General features: G+C 41.1%; 2 protein-coding genes across 8 annotated transcripts in view; one reads left to right on the plus strand and one right to left on the minus strand.

Annotated features, from left to right (window-relative positions):
• The window catches only part of DMD (dystrophin), a 2,416,993-nt gene that overhangs the window by 411,808 nt on the left and 1,982,973 nt on the right, over positions 1-22,212 (minus strand). The window lies entirely within an intron of this gene.
• LOC142743728 (uncharacterized) lies at positions 108-20,476 on the plus strand. The gene is made up of 4 exons (XM_075854754.1): positions 108-430; positions 635-788; positions 904-1,357; positions 20,219-20,476. Exons 1-4 carry the CDS (start codon positions 247-249, stop codon positions 20,474-20,476), a joined length of 1,050 nt encoding a protein of 349 aa, XP_075710869.1. The 5' UTR covers positions 108-246.

The raw sequence follows: 22,212 nt of genomic DNA on the forward strand, positions 1-22,212 counted from the left end.
ACGCAACACGCACCCATTGACTTCAATGGGTGCGTGAAAACAACGCATGCCACACGGACGGTCCTGCGTTGCATGCGCGAAAAACACGCAAGAGCTGTTATGTCCATTCTAATTAGTCTATAAAGCTACACAAAGCTACTCCAAACCAGGAAGTGCCTGCCTTTCAAGTGCGAGGGGGCAAGTCTAGCCAGTGCCAGGAGAGTTGTGTGCGGATAGTTTTGAGCGTTTCACAGCCATACTACAGCCATGCCGCGCGGGATGGATGTGGAGCGCCTCATCCTTTTTGTCCAGGAGCATCCAGCGATATGGGATACCAGATGTGAGGAGTATCATAACAGGACGGTGAAGGAGGACGCATGGGAGTTGGTGGCCAAAAACCTCTTTGGGCAAGAGTGGGAGACTGGCCGAACCCGGGACCGCACTCGGTTGGGTGAGTACCTGGCATTTTCTGTCAATGCCTGTCATGCCTATCGAAAACCTGGGCCCTGTATGTGTATTGCGCTCATTAGCACGAGAAACTTTGGTGGAGCAGGTGCTTCCCCACGTCCCACCGCATTGCCATTGCAGGGCCCTTCATTTTGAAGTGAGAGGTGATAGTTCTGATGGCGTGTTATGTTTTTGTTACATCCAACAGTCCAAGATATCAAGACACGGTGGCGGAGCTGCCGTGATCAATTCAGGCGAGAGATGGGTGACAAGGGACGCAGCGGAGATGGGGCATCTCGCAAACGGCCCTACATATATACTAAGCAGCTGATGTTCCTGAAGGACATCATGGATATGCGCACGTAAGCGTTTATGCCGTTGCATGAGTGTAATGTGTGTTTGCCAAGGTCCTGTCTGCCAACGTGTTGTTGTGGGCAATGTTAGATATTGTAGTCATACTTTTTTTGCTCCTTGTAGAACCACCGACAATTTGGAGGACACAGCAGAGGAGACTGACGTGGGGGAGTCTGTGGCCGAACCCCCTGCTCCCAATATCCTGCCACCCAGCCCCGAGCCGACACCCCAGGAGCCCGCACCAGGCCAGTCAGAACGGCCGGTTGCCTCTCCAGCCCAGGAGCGGCCCGTGCGAGCCCGCAGTCGGCGTGTTCGTGCCCCACAGCCCTCCACAGCTGCCCAGGTGGATACGCGGGTACTGGACTATCTCAGGCGAGCCGCAGAGGAGGATGGGAATGATGCCTTCGGCCGCAGCATTGTCCCCCTCCTACGCCTGGTGCCGATGGACCTTATGGGCCGTCTGCAGGCGTCGATCGTCACATTGATCGACGCTTGCAGACCGCCACACAATCCCCATATGTGTTTCACGGCAATAGAGCAGTGGCAAAATAATTACATGCCGCCACCCACGGCCCAGGTGCCTGGCCAATTCCACCCTGTTCCCCAGATGGGCCGGCCGCATCCATACATGCGCCCTATGGCTCCCCACTTCGCAGGGCCCACATTCCACCCACCACATCAGCACCACTATGCTGGCGAGGAACAACCTACCCAGCTCCAGGTCCAGCATAGTGGTGCTGAAATGCAGGCATATGCCTCCCCAGGACAACTATACCAACACCTCTGAGTGTGTTGGTGCCAATATATTTGGACGGCACTGTTGTGTGTGGTGCAGGCCTGGCCACGTTTGTTGTGGGATCATGTTTTTATTTTGTATTTCGTTACACCATGTTGGTGTCTAAGTTTTTGTGCCCAAAATTTGGGATTGGTCCTAATCCGAAATTAAAAATATTCATGGTTAATGGTTTGATTTCGTTTTATTAATCATTTATACCACACAACACAAGGTTTGCCACACATTTCCTTTGCCTACACTCTCACACACTTCTGGCCTTTTGGACCAATGCATGGCCATGTGATATGAGGTTTTACTTAATCTCTCGGGGGTTTGACATGGCTTGAAAGGGATTGCAAAGTTTAGGTCCTGCCATGGGCCCCGAAGCAAAATAAGTACACTTGCAATTGGACTTCCCTAACTGGAGTCCGCACAACAGGATATATGGGGAAAGTAAGTCGGCAACTGTGTAAAGTCCTGCTCAAACCCCGAGAGATATAAGCTCGCAACCCGCGTCAAGGGTCCTCATGTTTTGCGAGTCCCTACCCCAACCCCAACCCCCAAAATAATCAAAACAAAAAATGGCCACATCTCACGTGGGTAGTGAAGCCTCAAAAGAACATTCACCCCTTCAAAGGTCATCAGCCCCCCACGGTGCTGGTCCAGATGGGCACTCAAAATATGCCGCCAAAGTATCACGAACTCGAAGGCCGGAGGAGACAGATCGGCCGAGAGGAATCACCGGGACATTGTCAGTGGTGTCTGCATGTGTTAGGATATAGTCAGCATCAAAGTTTGCATCATTAATGCGGCAGAAGTTATGCATAACTACACCCGCTTGTATAACACGTGTGACATTCTGCATGGACAATTGCATTGTTGACAGAAAGACACGCCACCTGTTCGACATAATGCCAAAGGCACATTCCACACATCGCCGAGCTCGGCCCAGGCGGAGATTGAACATGCGCCTACGGTCATCCAAGCCCCTTCTTGCAAAGGGACGCATGACTTGCCTTGTGAGTGCAAACCCCTCATCTGCCACGATTACATACGGGATTGGGGGCCCGCTGGAGCCCGGGAGGATGGAGGGTTCCGGCAAACCCAGTCGCCTATTCACGAGTCGCTTCCCCATTCTTGATGTACGGAATATGCGTGCATCTGCCGAGCTTCCATACGAGCCAATGTCAACAATAGTGAAACAATAATTAGTGTCCGCCAAGGCTAACAATACCATAGAAAAATACTGCTTGTAGTTATAGTATTGCGAGCCACTGCGTGGGGGCTTTCTCACACGAATGTGTTTGCCGTCAAGGGCACCAATGCAATTTGGAAATTCAGTAGCTCGAAGAAATCCCTCTGAAATACTTAGCCACTGTTCTGTCGTGGGCTGAGGCATGACCGTGCTCTTTAACCTCTGCCACAACACGACACTGGTGGATATGACAATTAAGGAAATGGTGGTCACTCCCAAAAGAAATTCAAAATGCAACAAATGATAACTATTGCCTGTGGCCAGAAATCTAGAAAAGAACGAGAAAGAAAAAGAAAGGCAGAACACATGTTAGTGGGGGGCTGGTGAAGCAGACAGCGGCATGGACTAAGTTATAGCAGCTTCATACATACCTCAAGGTCACAAGCAGACGTTCCTCGGCCGAAATGCAGCGTCTCATGTTGGTATTCTGGTAGGTGAGACCAGAGCGAGTTTGCTCAAGCAGAAGGTCAAATGTGGCCACAGACATGCGGCAGAAGGCTCGAAATTTGTCGGGATGCCGGCGTAAGTCCTCAAACAGGGTATGGAAATGGCCTTTTATTGTACGTTGGGCCACAAGTGGATGAACCCAAATGCGACTTCTTCCAGGCGTGTGGTGCTGCAGCATGTGTCGGCGCTCGCCAAACCGACGTGAGATCATCCAGAGAAGAAGCACACGCGCCAGTGCTGGCGAAGCCATAATAGTTGGGTGTCAAAGCGATTCCAATTTGAATGGAAAAACAAACACTGTGGTTTCTGCAGAGGCGGAAATAAGGTTGCAAACAGATTTCTACCAGCAAGCAGGGGTTGGGCCAGCTGGCCTATTTGTAGGCGGGCGTCCCACTAATCCCCTCTGCGTTTTTTATGCGCGATGCAAACGCTAGTCGTGCGCGCGTTGAAAACGCAACAAGGCTGCGTATACGCAGTGCATACGCAATACAAACGCGCGCAAAACGCGGCGTTTTTTGCGCGCGCAAAACGCACACGCTCGTGTAAATCAGGCCTTATTAACAGTATTAATAAATTCATTAAGACCCTTGAGACATCACGTCACGTGGTCACAGACATGGCCTTGTGTAATTGCGTCTACAGAGCTGTGCCATGATTGACTGCTATGGTATTGCAATGGGGTCAGTGGGTCACGGCGTTGGATACAGTTTTTTTTCAAGACTGTGAGTATTTGGAAAATACATATTTTTTTCTTCAAGTACTGCATGGTAAAGAGGTTTTCTGAAATCCGCCCAAATTTTGCAATACCCATTTAATAATAAAATAATAATATTTGATAGTAAAATAATAAATCATAATATAAGTGTTAACCTTCATATTTGAGGTATATAATAATTATTGTGGACCCTTCTTAGGATATGCTCACGTGGTAGCAAGTTGAAGCTTGAAAAATCAGATGCTGAATCTGCCTCTAAAATCAGCGTCCAAAATCAGCATGGAAACTGCTTCCGTGCTGATTTTGAATTTATAGTCAAAACCTCCCACTGGTGCTTTTCATCTCCCAATAAAAGCAAAAAAATTGCATCAAAAGCATAGATAGGAGTATTTTTTTTTTTCGATGCCACTGTTTAAGATTTAGGGTACTGAAAAACCAGCACCGTATGAACTACAGTATTGAAATCAATGAGAGGCAAAATAGAGGCAATTTCTGATTCCGTTCTGAAAGTGTTGTAATCTTCTTGCAAAAAAAGCCGTGTGAACAAGGCCCTAGGTGCATGAGTCGGATTTGCAGTACTCTGACTGGTTCTTAATCATACTATTTTATATGGAACATTGTACTTGCTTTGAGTACTTTTTCACCTACTACTGTATTTTAAATTGATATATTTAGCACTATGTAATTACTTTGGACAACCCCCTTTTTTAACACTATGCAAAAAAATTGCGACTTTTGATGCATTTATGCTGCCCTCCCCACTTTTCCTAAATATTGATGGCGCTTGGCTAAAGGGGCGTGGCCTGCAGCGGCCCATCAAGTTTATCAAAATTTCCGCCAGAAACTGGTGTGAATTTTAGACGAACTCTACGCAAATTTTTTTCAGGTTCACGGACAGCCAGGGAGGCATATCTTATTAAATTACGTGTATCTTACTCCAGCTATCTTTATATTAACGGGGTTGTCCACGACCGGACAACTGATGACTTATCCACAGTATCATCAGTATATGATTGGTGTGGGTCCAATACCCGGACCCCGCACAGATCCGCTGTTGTGGCTGCCTCCAGGCGCCAGATGTTTTGAACGGTATGCAGTAGTTGGAGCAGGAAACAGATGGCTCCGACCACTGCATAGCAGCCGTTCTGCAGAACTGCAGCCCTGCTCCTATTCACTTGATTAGGAGAAGATCTGCAGTATTGCAGCTCCGCCACTATTCCGTGACCAGAGACATTTGCTTCCAGCATGGACTTCCGGTGCCCGGTGGCAGGCAGAGCTGCTGATTGGTGCGTGGTCCGGGTGTTGGACCCCCGCAGATCATATACTGAGGACCTGTCCTGTGGACAACCCCTTTAAGACTGGCATATGAAACGTCAGTCTTAATAAATCTCCCCCTATGTTTGTCGTGACTAATATGATGTTGGACTAGTAGATTTTATGGCATACTAGGCATTATAGACAATGTTAAAATGCAGGACAATTTAATTTCTGGAGGGTCCTCATCTATGTCATTTCCAGCCCACTTCCTACCATTTATTTACTGGGTAGCACTGATCCTCCATTCCCTTCATATACTTACTTTTTACAGGCTCCTTATAGATCTAAATAGGAGCAGTATTTATAATACTTTACATACCTACCCCTAGTGGTGGAAGTGCATAGTTGCCTACATTTGAATTTTTTTCCAGGGAAACTTAGGGTGTGGCTTATCTGGTGAGTGTGTCTTATGGGGACATGGCTTCTCTGGTGGGTGTGGCTTTCTTAACAATTTCTGAATACAAATATTCTAACAACAATTTCTGCACTAGTTGGGCTGACAACTACAATGGCGGAAAGAATCTCTGGTTATCTGTTTGTATACAGGCAGGTGATGTCTCACTTTATCACTAGGGCTAGGCGATATGTGTTGACCTCTACTGGTAGTGTAAAAACCAGCGTAGATAGTGCCACACTCAGTGACTCTTGTAGATGGTCTCCCACACTGCCCCAGTGGATAGTGCCACACACTGCTTCCTGTAGATAATGCCACACACAGCCCCCTGCAGATGGCAGATCCAAATGGCTCCTTGTAGATAGTGCCCTCTTTAGCTAGTGCCACACCCACCCTTTTTACACAGTGCCCTCTGTAGATAATGCCACAGTGCTCTCTGTAGATAGCGCCACAGTGCTCTCTGTAGATAGCGCCACAGTGCCACTTGTAGATAGTGCCACCCACGCCCTGTAGATAGTGCCACACAATCCCACTGTTGGTAGTGCCACATCCCCATGTAGATAGTGCCACATCCCCCTGTAGATAGTGCCACATCCCCCTGCAGATATTGCCACATCCCCCTGTAGATAGTGCCACACACCCCTTGTAGATAGTGCCACACAACCCTCCTTGCAGATAGTGCCACACCCCCCCTAACAAAAACAAAACAAACATTATTGCTTGTTTTGTATAATAGGAGGTTCACTTTAATGAATTTGTGCTACAACATCCCCAGTGATGTGACTGATCTTTTATTGCTCCAGGCCACTGCTCCACAGATTCTGTAGGTAAAGGATTACTATATTTCTGCATATGTAACCTAAAATAGGAATAATAGTATTGAACAAAAACAGTTACCAAAGTGCAGATTCTAAACAGTAATAGCCTACAAAGCTCTCCACAGTGCTGCACCTCCTTACATCTCCACCCTGTAACTTCCATAGCTGCAGACCGTCGTTCAGACATACCATCTGACGGCTCCGGCCATGGACGTCTGCGTACTCGGCGGCATGTCCCTCCAGGGTGACGCCGGCACTCACTTCTGAGTTCTGTGTCTGTTTCCAGCAGGGCGCCCACGCCCGCACGTGCACGGCCTTAAAGGGCTAGTACTCGCCCAGTTGTCTATAATCAGTAATTAGCCCAGAATGCTGCTGGGCTATAAAAAGGGCTCTGCCCACTTGTCCCTTGCCTGAGCATTATTGTATACCTAATGTTTGTCTTGCAAATGGTCTCCCAGTGTTTTCCAGTTCCCAGTGTTACCCGTTCTTGCTGCCTGTACCCTGTATCCTGTGCCCTGTGCTACCGTGCCTCTGTGCCATCTACAGTGAAAGTCAAGTCTTGTCTTCCGCTGCATCTACTGTGCCATCTACAGTGAAAGTCAAGTTATGTCTTCTACTGCATCTACTGTGCCATCTACGGTGAAAGTCAAGTTGTGTCTCCGCCACTGTCTACATTGCCTCAGGTACCCTTTCTGGACTATAGATATTGTATTGTACCTAGTTGACCAGCTGCTATCCCGCTACGAGGTACGGCCCAGTGGGTCCACACCCCGCGGCGTGACACACCCTCATCTCGGTCTACCAGCCTACTCGCGCTCTACGTTCTGCCAATGACCTTAGATTAAAATCCTCCATAATACGAACCTCCCACTCCCGGCTTCAAGATTTTTCTTGTACTGCACCAGTCCTCTGGAATGCACTACCCCAGACAATCAGATTAATTCCCAATATCCACAGTTTTAAACATGCCCTGAAAACACATCTTTTTAAACAAGCCTATAACATTCCCTAATCTGACTCCTTTCCCTGGCCCCATTAGTCATCAGAATAAGATTCCCACAACACTCCTTGCACCGTACTGCATTTCATGTCTGTTATACACGGATACTGGCTGGTGACCGGCTCATGCAGCTCTATGTGTATTACTCCATGTGTATAAAAGATGGTGGGACCATTGTACTGAACAAACACTGTTACACCTTGTGTCTCCCTTATTTCCTCATAGATTGTAAGCTCTTGCGAGCAGGGTCCTCACGCCTCTGGTTTGAATTGTAAATTAGCTTTGTCACTATGTAATGTCTGATATTGTCTGTTTATGTTCCCTCTAAATTGTAAAGTGCTGCGTAATATGTTGGCGCTATATAAATAAAGATTATTATTATTACATACTAACCACTAAAGATCAGTATTTTTAAAGAATAATTTAAAATATTTACCTTGTAATATTCAAAGAAGATAAAATTGCAGTGAAATAGTAGTATTTGTATAACAGATAACATAATATGTCTGATATAACATGTTAAAAGGGCACAGGTTACTTTAAGATTCACCTTTCGATTCAACTATAAAAAAAAAAAAGAAAAACTTCTACGCTGGAGCTTCTGCTCAATGAATTATTACATCAAATCACAAAGGAGGTGTGAATAATAATCACAATGCACAGGCTGGATTATGAGTTTATGAAGGCTAGTGGTCAAATAATCAGGCAGATGTTTACATCATAAAACAATGGCACAGCATGCCTGGCAGATTTTATGCCAAGTCATTAAAGGGATCTGAACAGTAAAGGTGTCAAACTCATGCAATTTAAATTTAGGACGTTTACCTAAACTGTTAAATTTGGTCATAATTTATACTGGTAGTAGTGTTAGACAAAATGGGTTGGCAAATTTTGTTTTCGTAACGTAGCTTTATCAACACGTCCTTACGAGTATTAACGAGTATTTTTGCTGAGCAAGCCCTGGCTACTTAATTGGGGATAACTGCCAGTCATATAAGTGTGCCAGAGTTTGCAGTGACTTTGTGGTATTAAGGCTTAATTACTAAGTGTAATGATTATGCTCTTACCGCCGGGTTTTTATTTTTCTGCAGCTGGTGTGAATTTTTTTTTTATTCAATTTTTCTTGCTCTGTCTTTCTTGTTGTTAAATTAAATAATACTGAGCTGTAGAAATGTAATAACATTCCGATTCTAAAGCCTATCTATAAAGGTGTAAAAAATAATTAAATGGGTTGCAACACATACTTTACTGAAAATAATCTTCTTGTAGGAATCTATCTACTAAAGGGGTTTGCTATTTATGGGAAACATTACTACAAGTATATAGCAATTGAAAGCTTAGATATCTGATAGATAAAGGGCAGATGGGAACACTGTTGTGTATGTGATTTGTTTTTTTCTGTGTCCCTAGTGGCATAGACTGGTAATACAATTGAGAAACGTAAAAAATTACAATGGGATTTGAAGGTAGCAGGTTAATTTAAAGAGATTGTAAAGGATTAGAAAAACATGGCTGCTTTTTTCCCCCCAGAAACAGCGATGGGTTGTGTTTGATAATGCAGCTCAGCTCCATTGAAGTAAACGGGGCAGAGCTGCAATACCACACATCACCTGTGGTATTTTTTGTGGCATTGTGTCTGAGGGAGACTAGCCCTGTTTTTCTAAACCTGTACAAACCCTTTAAAAGGGTTGTCTGGTTTCAAGACCTCTGTCTGTTATTATTTAGTATGAATCTTCATTGTTTACTTCCAGTGGATACATTTCTGTCTTTGGTCATGTGATCGACACACAGGTGCTGGGATCATTAGATAATTGTACTGTAACGAGCCGTGCACCTGTGAGTCCATCATTTGACCATTGACAGAATAGTATCCACTAGAAGTAAACAATAAATGTTCATACCAAATAACAACAAGCAGTGATCATGAAAACCATGAGGAATAAATATAGAAAATATATTGAAAAATGATATAACTTTTCATTATACAAAAAAATAACACAATTTGCTGATCCGGACAACCCCTTTTGGCAATAGTATACCCCTGACAATCTACTAGAACTGATATGCTATATCATATATAAAAAAAGTATATTTAAATAGGTTTTACGTTTTTAGCAAAAAAAAAGACATTGAATAAGTACGTCCTTACTTAGTGAATGTCCACCGTTGAACAACAAGGTGTTCTTTTAATCAAAATCTAGGACCTAAGTAAAAAAATGTGTACTGATTAATTTCCCAGAGTATCTTTATCGCAATTTGGGCTGCTTTATTTTGATACAAAGTTCTGAATCACACAACATAGAGTTACATGATGAGAGTCACCACCAAGAAGAGCTTAGGAGCCTCTACATGTTTATACAGTGAAATCAAGAGTAACTCAGTATTCAGTAAACTCCTCCTAGTGGCGGCTCCTTGCAGTCAGAATTTTATCAAGGTGTGTGTTGGGAAGCTGCGAATTTGGAGCTCTGTAACAGAAAAACAGACCTCTGCTATGAAGATATAATATGAAATTAATCAATATAGAATAGTATTAAAAGGTGAATATTTACCTTACGCCTTAGTCACCCGGCCGTGTTCGGTCAGTGAGATACAGACCGTATGTCAGCCCCATTTCCCTGTCTACCTGCGGGAATACTGTCCTATTCTGTAATCATGTTTTCAATATGGTATACTACTCCGAAGGGGAGGCAGTCACTGACAGCGTCATGGATGACTATGATGCTAGGAGTACAGCTGCTTGAACTGTGTTCGATCCGGGAAATGCGGCCGACATACGATCCGTATCTAATCCTGGCTGAATGCGATGTCTATTCACTCTCAAGACACTTCGGTAAAGTTAATGTGGGAGTATGTGACAGCACAGCATGATCTCGCGAGATCACGCTGTGTTGTGAGTACTGTTAAAATTAATGGAGAGAAGTGTATGACGCTGATTAGTCACTGATTGGTCAGTGTCATACACTTCTCTTTACAACGCCCAGTTGGTAAAAAAGTAAAAACACGCCACACCCAGTTGTCTATTAAGAATCTAATTAGCATAAATCTAAAATTGTGCATAACTTGCTCAAAATTTATTGTTTTTCCAAATAAAAACCACTGTTGTTATCTACATTACAGCGCCAATCAGATTATGTAGGTGATATAATCTGGTGACAGAGCCTTTTGAAAGAGAATATAGCAGTACTTCTAGTTCACTGCTGCTAGGAAAATATTGATGCACCATGTTAATTACTTAATTTTTCATGGTGGAAATGGCCAAAGGGTTTGAGTAGTCTTAAGAGATTTTATTCTGGAAATGAGTGGTGGTTCAAAATCACAGACCAATGTGATCCTCTCGCACCTATCCATGGCATATCAGTAGATCATTTTTACTGAATTCTTTCTCCAAGGATTTTATTGCTTATAAATATTGTATCCATATCCAGGAAAGTAATTCTGACTCTGTTCTAGTACCTTTTGTGGAGATGAATACTGGAAATGTTAATGTATCTGTTTTCATGAAATATCATATAATAACGCTAGCGTTGTATGTGTTTTGTTCACTTTTTGTTTTATTAGGTCACTTATCTATTTGCCAATTGTTTCTGTTTGGAAAGCATAATATGTAATTACAAGGTTATAGTAACAAGTATAACTGCTTGGTAGCTATGACAACTGTATTCCACTACTTTCCCTTCAATAGTTTATTGTATTACTGCACTGCTATAACTGATAGATTTTTATTTGCAGTTGTAACGCTATCTGCTGCATATACTCAATTATTGTTTATTATTGTTTGCTATGTTCTCCAGCACGTAGCTGTCCTTCTCAATAGTTTATTTTGACCATTTTACAGAATAAACATGTGTACATTATTTTACATTATTAGTGTGTATAATAATATTGCAATACAAAATGAAAATCTTACATAGTAAAAATTCCTTTAATCTGACATTAAAAGGACAGCAGAAAACGATATAAAACTTAGGCTGAGCTGACACAGTACGATTTTGGTGTTGGTTTTACTTGCTATAAAACTCAATAATAAATATGAATGCCATAAACGCCTAAGCTCCCCCTAGTGGTGGCTGCATTTAGTCAGAGTTTTCTTATAAAACTCTATATTGTGTAACGTTTACCAAGGGTTTCGGAGCTCTGTAGCAGAAAAATAGAACAATAACTGCTATAAAGATGTATAATAAAAAATAGTCAGAAAAAAATTCTGGAACTATTTACACCTCTTGCACACGAGTTTGGGCCGTGAAAAGCAGTCCGTGTGTCAGACAGATTTCCTGGCCCAAACGGCGGTACAGGTGAACGGAACTCCTGCTACCATAGACATTTATGATGCTGGGAGTCTCTGACTCCCCACAGAACTGCTGTTCCGTATTGTATCATTTTGTTCAGTTCGAAACAGCAGTTCCGTGGGGAGGCAGGGACTCCTAGCATCATAAAATGTCTATGATGCTAGGAGTCCAGTTCACCTGTATTGCAGTCGGGCCGGGAAATCCGGACACTTTAAAGGAGGAAAAGTATAATGGAAAATTTTGTACATCTATTCTTTATATACAATCCTGATTTGAACTATTTTGTTTTTGGAAAAAATAAAAAGGATGCAGAATCTTCACTTAAATTGCTCTGTATGAACTTAGTTCTGTAAAGGTGGAGAATATCTAGGCAGACAAAACAAAATTAAATGCTAAGATAAAATACAATTGATTTTTCTTTCTTTATGAGGGAACTATAATAAATTGTTATCTCTGCTTTTGGTCTTGTATTTCCAGATTATCTAGCAGTTCTGTGCCAGAAGTTTAGGTGACAGACTATCAGAATCTCTGAATGATTGAATGCTGAAAGTAATTTTACGTTACTAAAGTAAAGGCATCAATATCTGGCAGGGATAGTAAAACATTTTAAAGTATAACCAGTACAGTTTTATATGATAATTATGGGATATTCTACGGTTTCACAGAACAGGAATAATATACAGTGATGATACAACAGAAGGGAAGGACCACAGACATGTCAAAGCACAGGTATGACAAACACAGCATTATGATACACTGATAGTGCACACAGTGATGTCACAGTACAGAGAAAATTCCCTTATGTGGCAGAGCAGGGCCCACGTGCGACGGAAACTTCTTCAACCACTTTGGGTACAGCACTGCCTAATGTTTACTCAATCCCCTTGATACATTTATCGCATTTCGCATGTGATTTTATTCACTAATTTTCCATTTATACATAAAAGTGATTAAGAAATACTAATGTCTCAAACAGTATATATACTAAAAAAAAAAGTACTGGTTTAATGATGAAATTAAACCTATCTTGTTCTAATGGTAAGTTTTTTTTATTAATTAACTACTCTCATTTAATGAACTCTTAGTCCTTGTTCACAAAATGCAGATTTGCTGCAGATTTGAAATGCATTTTTTAAGCCGAAACCTAAACAGTAGAAATATATAAAGGAAAGCCTTACATGTCTGCTCTGCTGAATCCAATTCTGGGTTTGGGTTCAAAAATGCTTGTAAAATCTGTAGCAAATCTGCACTGTGTGGACGATGCTAAGGGGGAATTTCAGCATTATTGATTGCCATATTTTGATCCGGAAGAATTTCTTCCTAAAAAAGTGAAATTGACAATTACCTCATGGGGACAGTTTTGCACAGGGCTGGCCTTAGGGGTGTGTGACTTGGGCGGTCGCACATAGTGCATCAGCTGCACTTGCTTAAAGGGGGGGCGCAAATAGTCTGGCACCCGGGGCTTGTGACCACAATGAGTCTTAGGCTGGGTTCACACGACCTATTTTCAGACGTAAACGAGGCGTATTATGCCTCGTTTTACGTCTGAAAATAGGGCTACAATACGTCGGCAAACATCTGCCCATTCATTTGAATGGGTTTGCCGACGTACTCTGCAGACGACCTGTCATTTACGCGTCGTCGTTTGACAGCTGTCAAACGACGACGCGTAAAATGACTGCCTCGGCAAAGAAGTGCAGGACACTTCTTTGCAACGTAATTTGAGCCGTTCTTCATTGAAGTCAATGAAGAGCAGCTCAAGATTTACGAGCGTCAAAGACTCCTCGCATAATACGAGGAGGAGCTTTTACGTCTGAAATGAAGCAGCTGTTTTCTCCTGAAAACAGTCTGTCTTTTCAGACGTAAAAGCCACTTATCGTGTGCACATACCCTTAATATTACTAGTATAGCAGCATTACTGTACTGCACTTTTCCAAGGTGACTTTACGGATGGAGATGTTAATATTATTTGAGCACTGTATGGTGGTATTTACTAAGGCATTATGTGGCACTACTACTTAGATATTATTTTTGAAGTGCAGGAAGGTGGTGGCACTGAATAGCATTTTTATTTAGGCAACTGTGTGGAAGTGTTATTAGAACTACATATGGCTGTGTTATGTAGATACGCTACTGCATGGCACTTAGAAATACGTTTGTTTTTTTTGTGTAACAGTACACCATAGGGCAGGGGGTACTGCACAGGGCACCACCATCCAATGTGAAGCCCACCCTGGTTTTGACTTCCTCTGGAACACTGCAGGATAATTGGTTGAACTAGGTGCATGTATGTATTTTTTAAAGTTATATTACTATGTGTTTAACATTCCTCCCAATATTTCCACATAATTTTATTTCAATATCCAGATTACTGGAGTTTTATGCTGCTGATGTTTTTTGAACATAAACAAATGAAATAACAAAATATATGAAGAAGCATTTAATTAAACCCCTAATTCACTTTACAATTGTTGTTAATTATAGCTATCTAAAATTAAATCATACCAAAAATGCATTAAACATCCCAGTCAGAATTGTTCTTTCCAAGGGTAATTATATTATTTTACTAATGACAGTTTCTTATATCATTAACGCCAAAGATGCAAAGAAGATGAACATTGTATTATTGTTTTTTTATTTTATTTTATTTGGAATTTGCAGATTTGGTGCATATGGTAACATAATAAGTGTTAATTACATATAGTATGCTATATATTTCAGTTGTTTCAGATGGCAACTTCTATTTCTATTAAAACAATTCCACGTTCAGAATTGTTTTTGCATAGCAACGCTTTTGAAATATCAAGTAATGTCATTCTACGGAAAAGGTCTCATCTACGAGTCTAAAAAACAACTGTCGTTTCTATGTCTAAAGAAGTGCTGAGGACTACCATCCTATAAAAATACATCAAAGGCTTGTAAGGAGATTTCAGAAGAGCCTATTACACCTAGAGCTATGAAAATCAAACACGAGCATCTTTTAAGACCAGATGAAAGTTGGTTTTTTTCATACTCCATAGAGAAACATTCTTAACTAAAGGAAGTTAAAATTTTGAATGTGTTCCCTATTGAGATGGTACTAGAAGCTATAAATGTGTTAAATAAAACAAAAAAGTCATTGGATTTTCACGAAATAAGGGATTATTGCACGATATACAGAGGTCAGAAAGGATTTTCTTGTTTTCCAATGGGGTTTCAGATCAGCATTTCTAAGAACTTGTCCTGAGACTGTAAACCGCAGGATAATTGAGAAGAAAATGCACACTGAAGTCTTTTCTTTCAATTTATCTAGATAATTGTGAAAGCTGCTAGCAATATTATACTTAAACACTATAAAACAGAGTGCTTACAAATCAATATACTTTTCCTCATTGACTAGTTTTACTTGTAATATGCTTCTCCTTTCTTGTTTATGTATCTAACTTGCTACTTGTAAAACATCAATTTACATCTACCCTGGGCATTACACATTAAGCTAATTGCTGAATGAGTCTCTACAAAACGGCTAGTTAACGGAAGATGCTAGACATAGAATGAGCCAAGTACGCGGAACAGACAAAATATGGCAATGCGGGATTGGGCATGCCTATAATATAAACCTGACTGAGGTCCAGCAGTAATCTATAGGCCCGACCTAACCTTTACTTCAGAGAACGTGGCAGACTGGGTTGCAGTACAGGCTACTCGCTCTGTTGCTATTTACGGCTTCTGTTACTTGTACTCCTATATTTGATCCTTCACCTCTGATTTTGATCCAGTCTGCCTCATCCCTTGCACCTTGTACAGTGATGACTTTTTACTACTGGACCTGCCTGAAAATGTTCTGCCTCGATTCCTATTGAGGATTTTTTTACCTGATCATGACTACAATTCTGTCTGCCAACTCTGTACCATACGTAACCACCGCCTGATGAACCGGCATTTATGACTACATATCTGCATTCCCCATTACTATGAGTGCGTGAACTTTTGCTCAGGTTCTTTTGCCAAATTTATTCAGGAAATAAATTGGGGGAACCCACCTTTCACCACTAACATTCTGGGGCCATCAGAACGATCCTAAAAGTGAAAAGCACAATTTAATGAAGTTTGACCCTGAGTATTATTTAGGATGAGAAGCATTAACCCCTTGGAGACACAGACAGTTTTGTCCTTGTGGGCGCAGCCTATTTTTTCAAATCTGACATGTGTCACTTTATGTGGTAATAACTTTGGAATGATTTTACTTATCCAAGCGATTCTGAGAATATTTTCTCGTGATATATTGTACTTTATGTTATTGAAAAAAATTTGATTGATAAATTCAATTTATTTGTGAAAAACACCAAAATTTACGGACAATTTAGCATTTTTATTTTTTTATTTAAATATATCTGCTTGTAAGACAGATAGTAATACCACACAAAATAACTACTAGTTGACATTCCTCATACGTCTACTTTATGTTTGCATCATTTTTTTAACATCCTTTTATTTTTCTAGGACGTTACAAGGCTTAGAATTTTAGCAGCAATTTCTCACATCTTCAAGAAAATTTAAAAAGGCTATTTTTCAGGGACCAGTTCAGTTCTGAAGTGGCTTTGAGGGACTTATATATTAGAAAGTCCCTATAAATCACCCCATTTTAAAAATGGCACCGTTCAAAGTATTCAAAACAGCATTAAGAAATTATCTTAACACTTAAGGCGTTTCACAGGAATTAAAGCAAAGTGGAGGTGAAATTTACAAATTAAATTTTTTTTGCCGAAATTCATTTAATATATTTTCTCCTGTAACACAGAGGGTTTTACCAGAGAAACGCAACTCAATATTTATTGCCCAGGTTCTGCAGTTTTTGAAATTTCCCACACGTGGCCCTAGTGTGCTAATGGACTGAAACACAGGCCTCAGAAGCAAAGGAGCACCTGGTGGATTTTGGGCCTCCTTTTTATTAGAAAATATTTTAGGCACCATGTAAGGTTTGAAAATGTCTTGTGGTGCCAAAACATAGGGAAAACCCTCAAAAAGACACCATTTTGGAAACTACACCCCAAGGAATTAATCTAGGGGTATAGTGAGCCTTTTGATCCCACAGTTTTTTTGCTAAATTTCTTTGAATTAAGCCATAAAAATGATTTTGACCCGATGTGTTTTTTCATTAGAATTGAATGCAAAGTGCAAAGTAAAAATTAAAATTAAAATTTTGCACTGATATGCCATTTTCGTGCACAATATGTTGTACCCAGTTTGTGCCACTGAAGACAAATACCTCATAAAATGTTAAGCGGGTTCTCCCGAGATGGCGATGCCATATATGTGGATGTAAACTGCTGTTTGAGCACGCTGCAGGGCTCAGAAGAGAGGGAGCACCATTTTGCTTTTGGAGCGCAGATGTTGCTCGGTAGTTGTTCTGTTTGTAGTTTTGCTGGTATTTTAGTTTATAATGTGGGGGCATATGTAAACTGTGTGAAGTACATCAGGGCATAATAAGAGAGTATAATAATGGGGTCAAAAAATAATAATTCATAGATATGTGGCCAGTGTCGCACTGATAAATGGTGCCCAATCTTATCTTCACATTTTGCATCGCCATATTCTGAGAGCCAGAACTTTTTATTTTTTCTCCACCGGAGCTGTGTGAGGGCTTATTTGTTGCAGGACAATCTGTAGTTTTCATTGGTACCATTTTGGGGTACATGCAATTTTTTTTATCACTTTTTCTTCCATATTTTGGCAAGCAAGGTGACCAAAAACAAGCAATTCTGCCAACGTTATTTTTTTGTTTTACAGTGTTCACCATGCGCTATAAATTACAATTTACTTTATTCTGCGCGTCTATACGTTTACAGTGATACCATAACTTTTTTATTTTTCATCAAAGTGCTTGTTTTTTGCTGGATGGGATGTAGTTTTTATTGGTAACATTTTGGGGGTAAATGTGACTTTTTGATCACATTTTATTCCATGTATTGTGAGGGGTAGTGACCAAAAAATTCTGTCATTTTTTTAATAAAAAAAACATTTTTGCGGTGTTCACCGTGTGGGTAAAAAAAACATTATAGTCTTACAGTTTGGGTCATTATGGACGCGGTTATACCAAATATGTGTACCTTTTTTTAAAATTTTCATTTTTTTCCTCTAATAAAAAACGTATTATAGGAAAAAAGGCAGTGTTTGTTTTTTTTAACTTGAAACTTTTATTTTTTCACTTTTATTCAACATTTTTATTAACTTTTAGTTTTTTTCCCCACTAGGGGACTTGAAGGCCTGCACCTCTGGTCTTTACTCTAATATATTGCACTACCCACGTAGTGCAATGCATTAGAGCTGTCAGTTATTCACTGACAGCAAGCCTATTAGACCCCACATCTGGGCGGGGCTTAATTGGCTTCCATACGTGGCAGACCAGGAAATCATTGTTAGGCCTCCGGGTGCCATAGCAACGATCGGCAATGCTGCTAATCGCAGCGATGCCGACCGGATAAAACCCTCTAAAATACCTGGATCGCTTTTTCGTGGCATCAGCTTCTGAGCCTGTGCCATCTTGTTTCTGGTGACGGAAGCCTTTTAGACCCCGCCCCCGAGCGGGACCTAACAGGCTTCCGTACTTGGCAGACAGGAGGCCATTGTTAGGTCTCCGGTCTTCCGGAGCAGTCTTTGAAACCTCGCGATTACATCGCTGGGTTCCGATCTGCTGGTAAAACCCCATAGATGAAGCGCTCGTTTTTGAGCGCTGCATTTTAGGGGTTAATCGGCCGGATCGAAGACTAGTTACGGTCCTGGTCATGCAGCAGGGTGTCAGCTGCAATATACAGCTGACACCCGCTGGCGATGGTGCACCATGATCATCACGCACTATTACGTTGCTTTGCCCTAAGACCTTGGCGACAGAAACGTAATAGTATGTGACATGTCGCCAAGGAGTTAAAGCATGCTCCAGCTTCAGAGCCACTTTGTTTCTTTGTTCTGCTTAAAAGGTATGTGTACTTTTAAACATCTTCTGAAATATCTTTGAGACATGTCAAATGATGTTAATAGTGAGGGTCAGTGAGCTAAGACCTCTCTGATACACTAAACTAAAGGGCTCCCTAGCTCTTGTATGTTCTATTCCATATCAGCTTAACTCTATGTCTTTTTACTAATCCTTCTCAATGAATTAGAATATCATCAAAAAGTTAATTTATTATAGTAATTCAATTCAAAAAGTGAAACTCATATTATATAAATTCATTACACACAGAGTGATCTATTTCTAGCATTTTTTTAAAACTATTGAGGAAAAACTAGGGAGGATGAGCATTGCAAACTGTGTCACTGATAATTACGAGGAACAGATCTTTTATATGGTTGTTATGTGCTACAGCACTGAACCGGCCTTTATCTATGTGTGACAGGGACACAGGGTTTGTCAGAGCTCCCCCTAGCCTATTTGCTCTAGCATTTGTAAGGGATATTAGCTTACAGACTCTCACCAAAAAACATCACACCTTCCGACTTGTCAAAGATGTTTAAAGATACATATACCCATTAACTTAAAGGAACAGTGTCATCACAAATTTATTTTTCTTATGTTAAAGATGTTAGTGCTTTATTAAAAACGTTTATATTTATTTGTGTGTTTGTGTTTTACTTTTTCTTATTTTTACACTTTTTCTTCCCTATGGGGGCTGCCATTTTTTGTTCCATTTCTGTATGTGTCGATTAACGACACATACAGACATGGAATACGGCAGCCACAGTCCCATAGGGACTGCGAACGGCTCCCGTCCCATCCACTTCTGTGTACGCCGTCTGTGTGGGAACTGCGCATGCGCCGCTCCCACACAGTCCAATTTGAAATTGGCGCCGTCCGGCGCCATTTTCCTGTGGACCGGAAGTCGTGGCCGGACAGTAAGATTACTACTTCCGGTCGCGGCTTCCGGACTTGTGCACTTGGACCAGCGGCAGCAGACGGAGCGGACGGGCCCGAGGGAGCCGCGGCGGCAGGAGCAGGTAAGAGATTTCAATGTATGTTCGTGTTTGTGTACGTTTACTATTGTATGTTAACCTTCTACACTGTGTGTTAGCTCAAAAAATGGCGACACACAGTGTAGGAGGTTAGACCGTTCAAACCCCTCGTTTATCCCGGCACTAGCCAGGATAAAGGAGGGGGGGATGCTGAGAGCTCACTAGAGCGAGGGCTTTTTACCCAATTTTGCAATGCTGCAATTTTGGGAATAGCTCCATCTAGTGACCAGCAATGGGAAATATTATAAATTAGAATCTAATTTATAATATTTCCTGACTCGTGAAAAAAATAAAAAAAATTTGAACAATGTTTAATCACCTACACACTAAATGTTTAATTAAAAAAAAAACAACATGTTTTTCTGGCAACACATTCCCTTTAAAAGCTGAAATAAAGCTCCACTTAGGTGAAGCATAATGAGAATACACTGTCCACTGTCCATAGGGCCTAAGAGCTGCCAGCACAGTTGTTCTGGCATCCCATTCATCAGAAGGAAATGGACAATTTAAAATGGCCTTATCATCTGTGCAACAGTTCATTCTCCTCAGCATGTTTCATACACCTAGTGTTATCGGCATGCTCGTGAAGGGTAAAGATGAAGTAACAACCAATGATGTCATCAGTTCTGGATACCAACAATTGTGCTGCCAGCCCTATGGTTCAAAAGAACCAAAAGGTATTGACTGCAGAACAGGTAACTAACACATTTTATGACAAAAGTCTTCATTTTTTTACTGTGCTCACATGCATTGGAAGCTATGTTAGGAGCCTCCATCATGGATATGGTCAAAAATGGCAGAAAATGACAGACATCATGACAAAAATCTGACGGAACCTATTAAAGTCAATGGGGTCCAACGGGTGCTGTTTGTGTGTGTCATGTGACGGATCTGTCACAGCATTGAATTCCATTATTCTAGCCATATAATAAAACAAACAAACTGAATTCCTAGTGCAGATGTGAACAGAGCCTTCAGGCGGCTTACACAGATATTTATGCATTTTCTATAACCTGATGGCATGGTTGTGTGAAGAAAAAATGGGCTCAAAATGAAATCTCTCCATCAGGTCAGGCATTGGGGGTAAAATGCTATTGGGCTGCTGGAGTCTACCTGAAATAAGTCTTGTAGAGTTATATTGTATGACGACTCTTTCTGCTTTTCCTCCTAGACGAATTGTCTCTATAACTTTATTCTATCACAAAATACTTTTTATAATACTAGCAATATATACAGGAACATTTTTAGGATGCAAAATAACCCTTTTGCCACTAGTGTTCTATAATCACAACTATAATGAAGAGAAAATGTGATCATTAATAAAAATCCCAGCCACTAAAACAAAAGCCCGAGGGAAGCCCACAATGAATTCTGAAAGCGTGACTGTTGGTAATGTAATTAGTTCTTCTAAGTACGGGAAGGGCACTAGCTGATATGATCATAGTTGAAGGGTCTTTCAGCCGTACCAGTTTAGATGATTTTCCTTTCCATATCTCCTATCTTGATAAATCTTGGTAGGAAACAGAATATTCTTAATTATGAATACATTAACTAAATTAGTAACAAGAGAAAGATATGCAATTAAGGGATTGTTAATTGAAACAGGAAACACAGCTGTATGCCGCTTCAAGATGAATCACATCAGTAATGACGCAGATGTTTAGAAAATGTAATTATATGAAGGAAGCGTGCATTGCTGATGTCTCCCAGTCCAATCTTGTATTGTGTAGTCAAAATGGTTCCAAAATCCAGGACTGTTAGAGAAAAGGGCCTAAAACAAGACAAATTACCCTCTGTGTTATGGGAATTATTGCAATGTCACTACATACTATTTCATCTACCGCCATTCAGGGAATGTAAATAGAAGGAAGCAACAAGCATCTGTTTCAGAGTCCACAAATGCTTTACCTGCATAGATGGGAAACTGGATAATTCTTTGGCTATATAATAAGTAGGTTATACAGCACACAAGAAAATGGTGACAGCACACTGCGAACACTAATGCCACTAAATTATAAATAAATACGCATTACTGCTAAATCTACTTACAATAGGGAAGTTCTTAGCGCACATTTTGATCAAATTGTGTGAGCCCACCTGCCTCGACAAGTCGACCTCTAAGAGGTGGGAACCTACGCTGCACATACACCCAGAACTGGGACTTAACCTACATATTCTTGGGGATGGTAGGAACCAGCATTAAACTAATTAAAATCACCCAGGGCAGAATGGGAGGAGTGCAAGATAAAAAAAATGGAGGCAATCACTAACCCCACATAAATGAATCACATAAACAACACAAAAGTTTGAACAGCACATTCCAACAAAATGAAACAAAACACTGTATAAGTTTGCAGTCACAGGCATTCTTGCACCTGTATACACGTTTTGTTTCATTTTGATGCGTTATTCGCAGGTTATTTTTTACTTGTTTTGTAC

Source organism: Rhinoderma darwinii, chromosome 2 (genome assembly GCF_050947455.1).
Source record: "Rhinoderma darwinii isolate aRhiDar2 chromosome 2, aRhiDar2.hap1, whole genome shotgun sequence".
Classification (NCBI taxonomy): Eukaryota; Metazoa; Chordata; class Amphibia; order Anura; family Rhinodermatidae; genus Rhinoderma; species Rhinoderma darwinii.

Bases quoted from the DNA above. Each gene is read 5' to 3' on its own strand.
- LOC142743728 (XM_075854754.1), top strand. From the start codon at position 247: ATGCCGCGCGGGATGGATGTGGAGCGCCTCATCCTTTTTGTCCAGGAG. The intron at 431-634 runs GTGAGTACCTGG...TACATCCAACAG, and splicing joins CCGGGACCGCACTCGGTTGG to TCCAAGATATCAAGACACGG. The intron at 789-903 runs GTAAGCGTTTAT...TGCTCCTTGTAG, and splicing joins GACATCATGGATATGCGCAC to AACCACCGACAATTTGGAGG.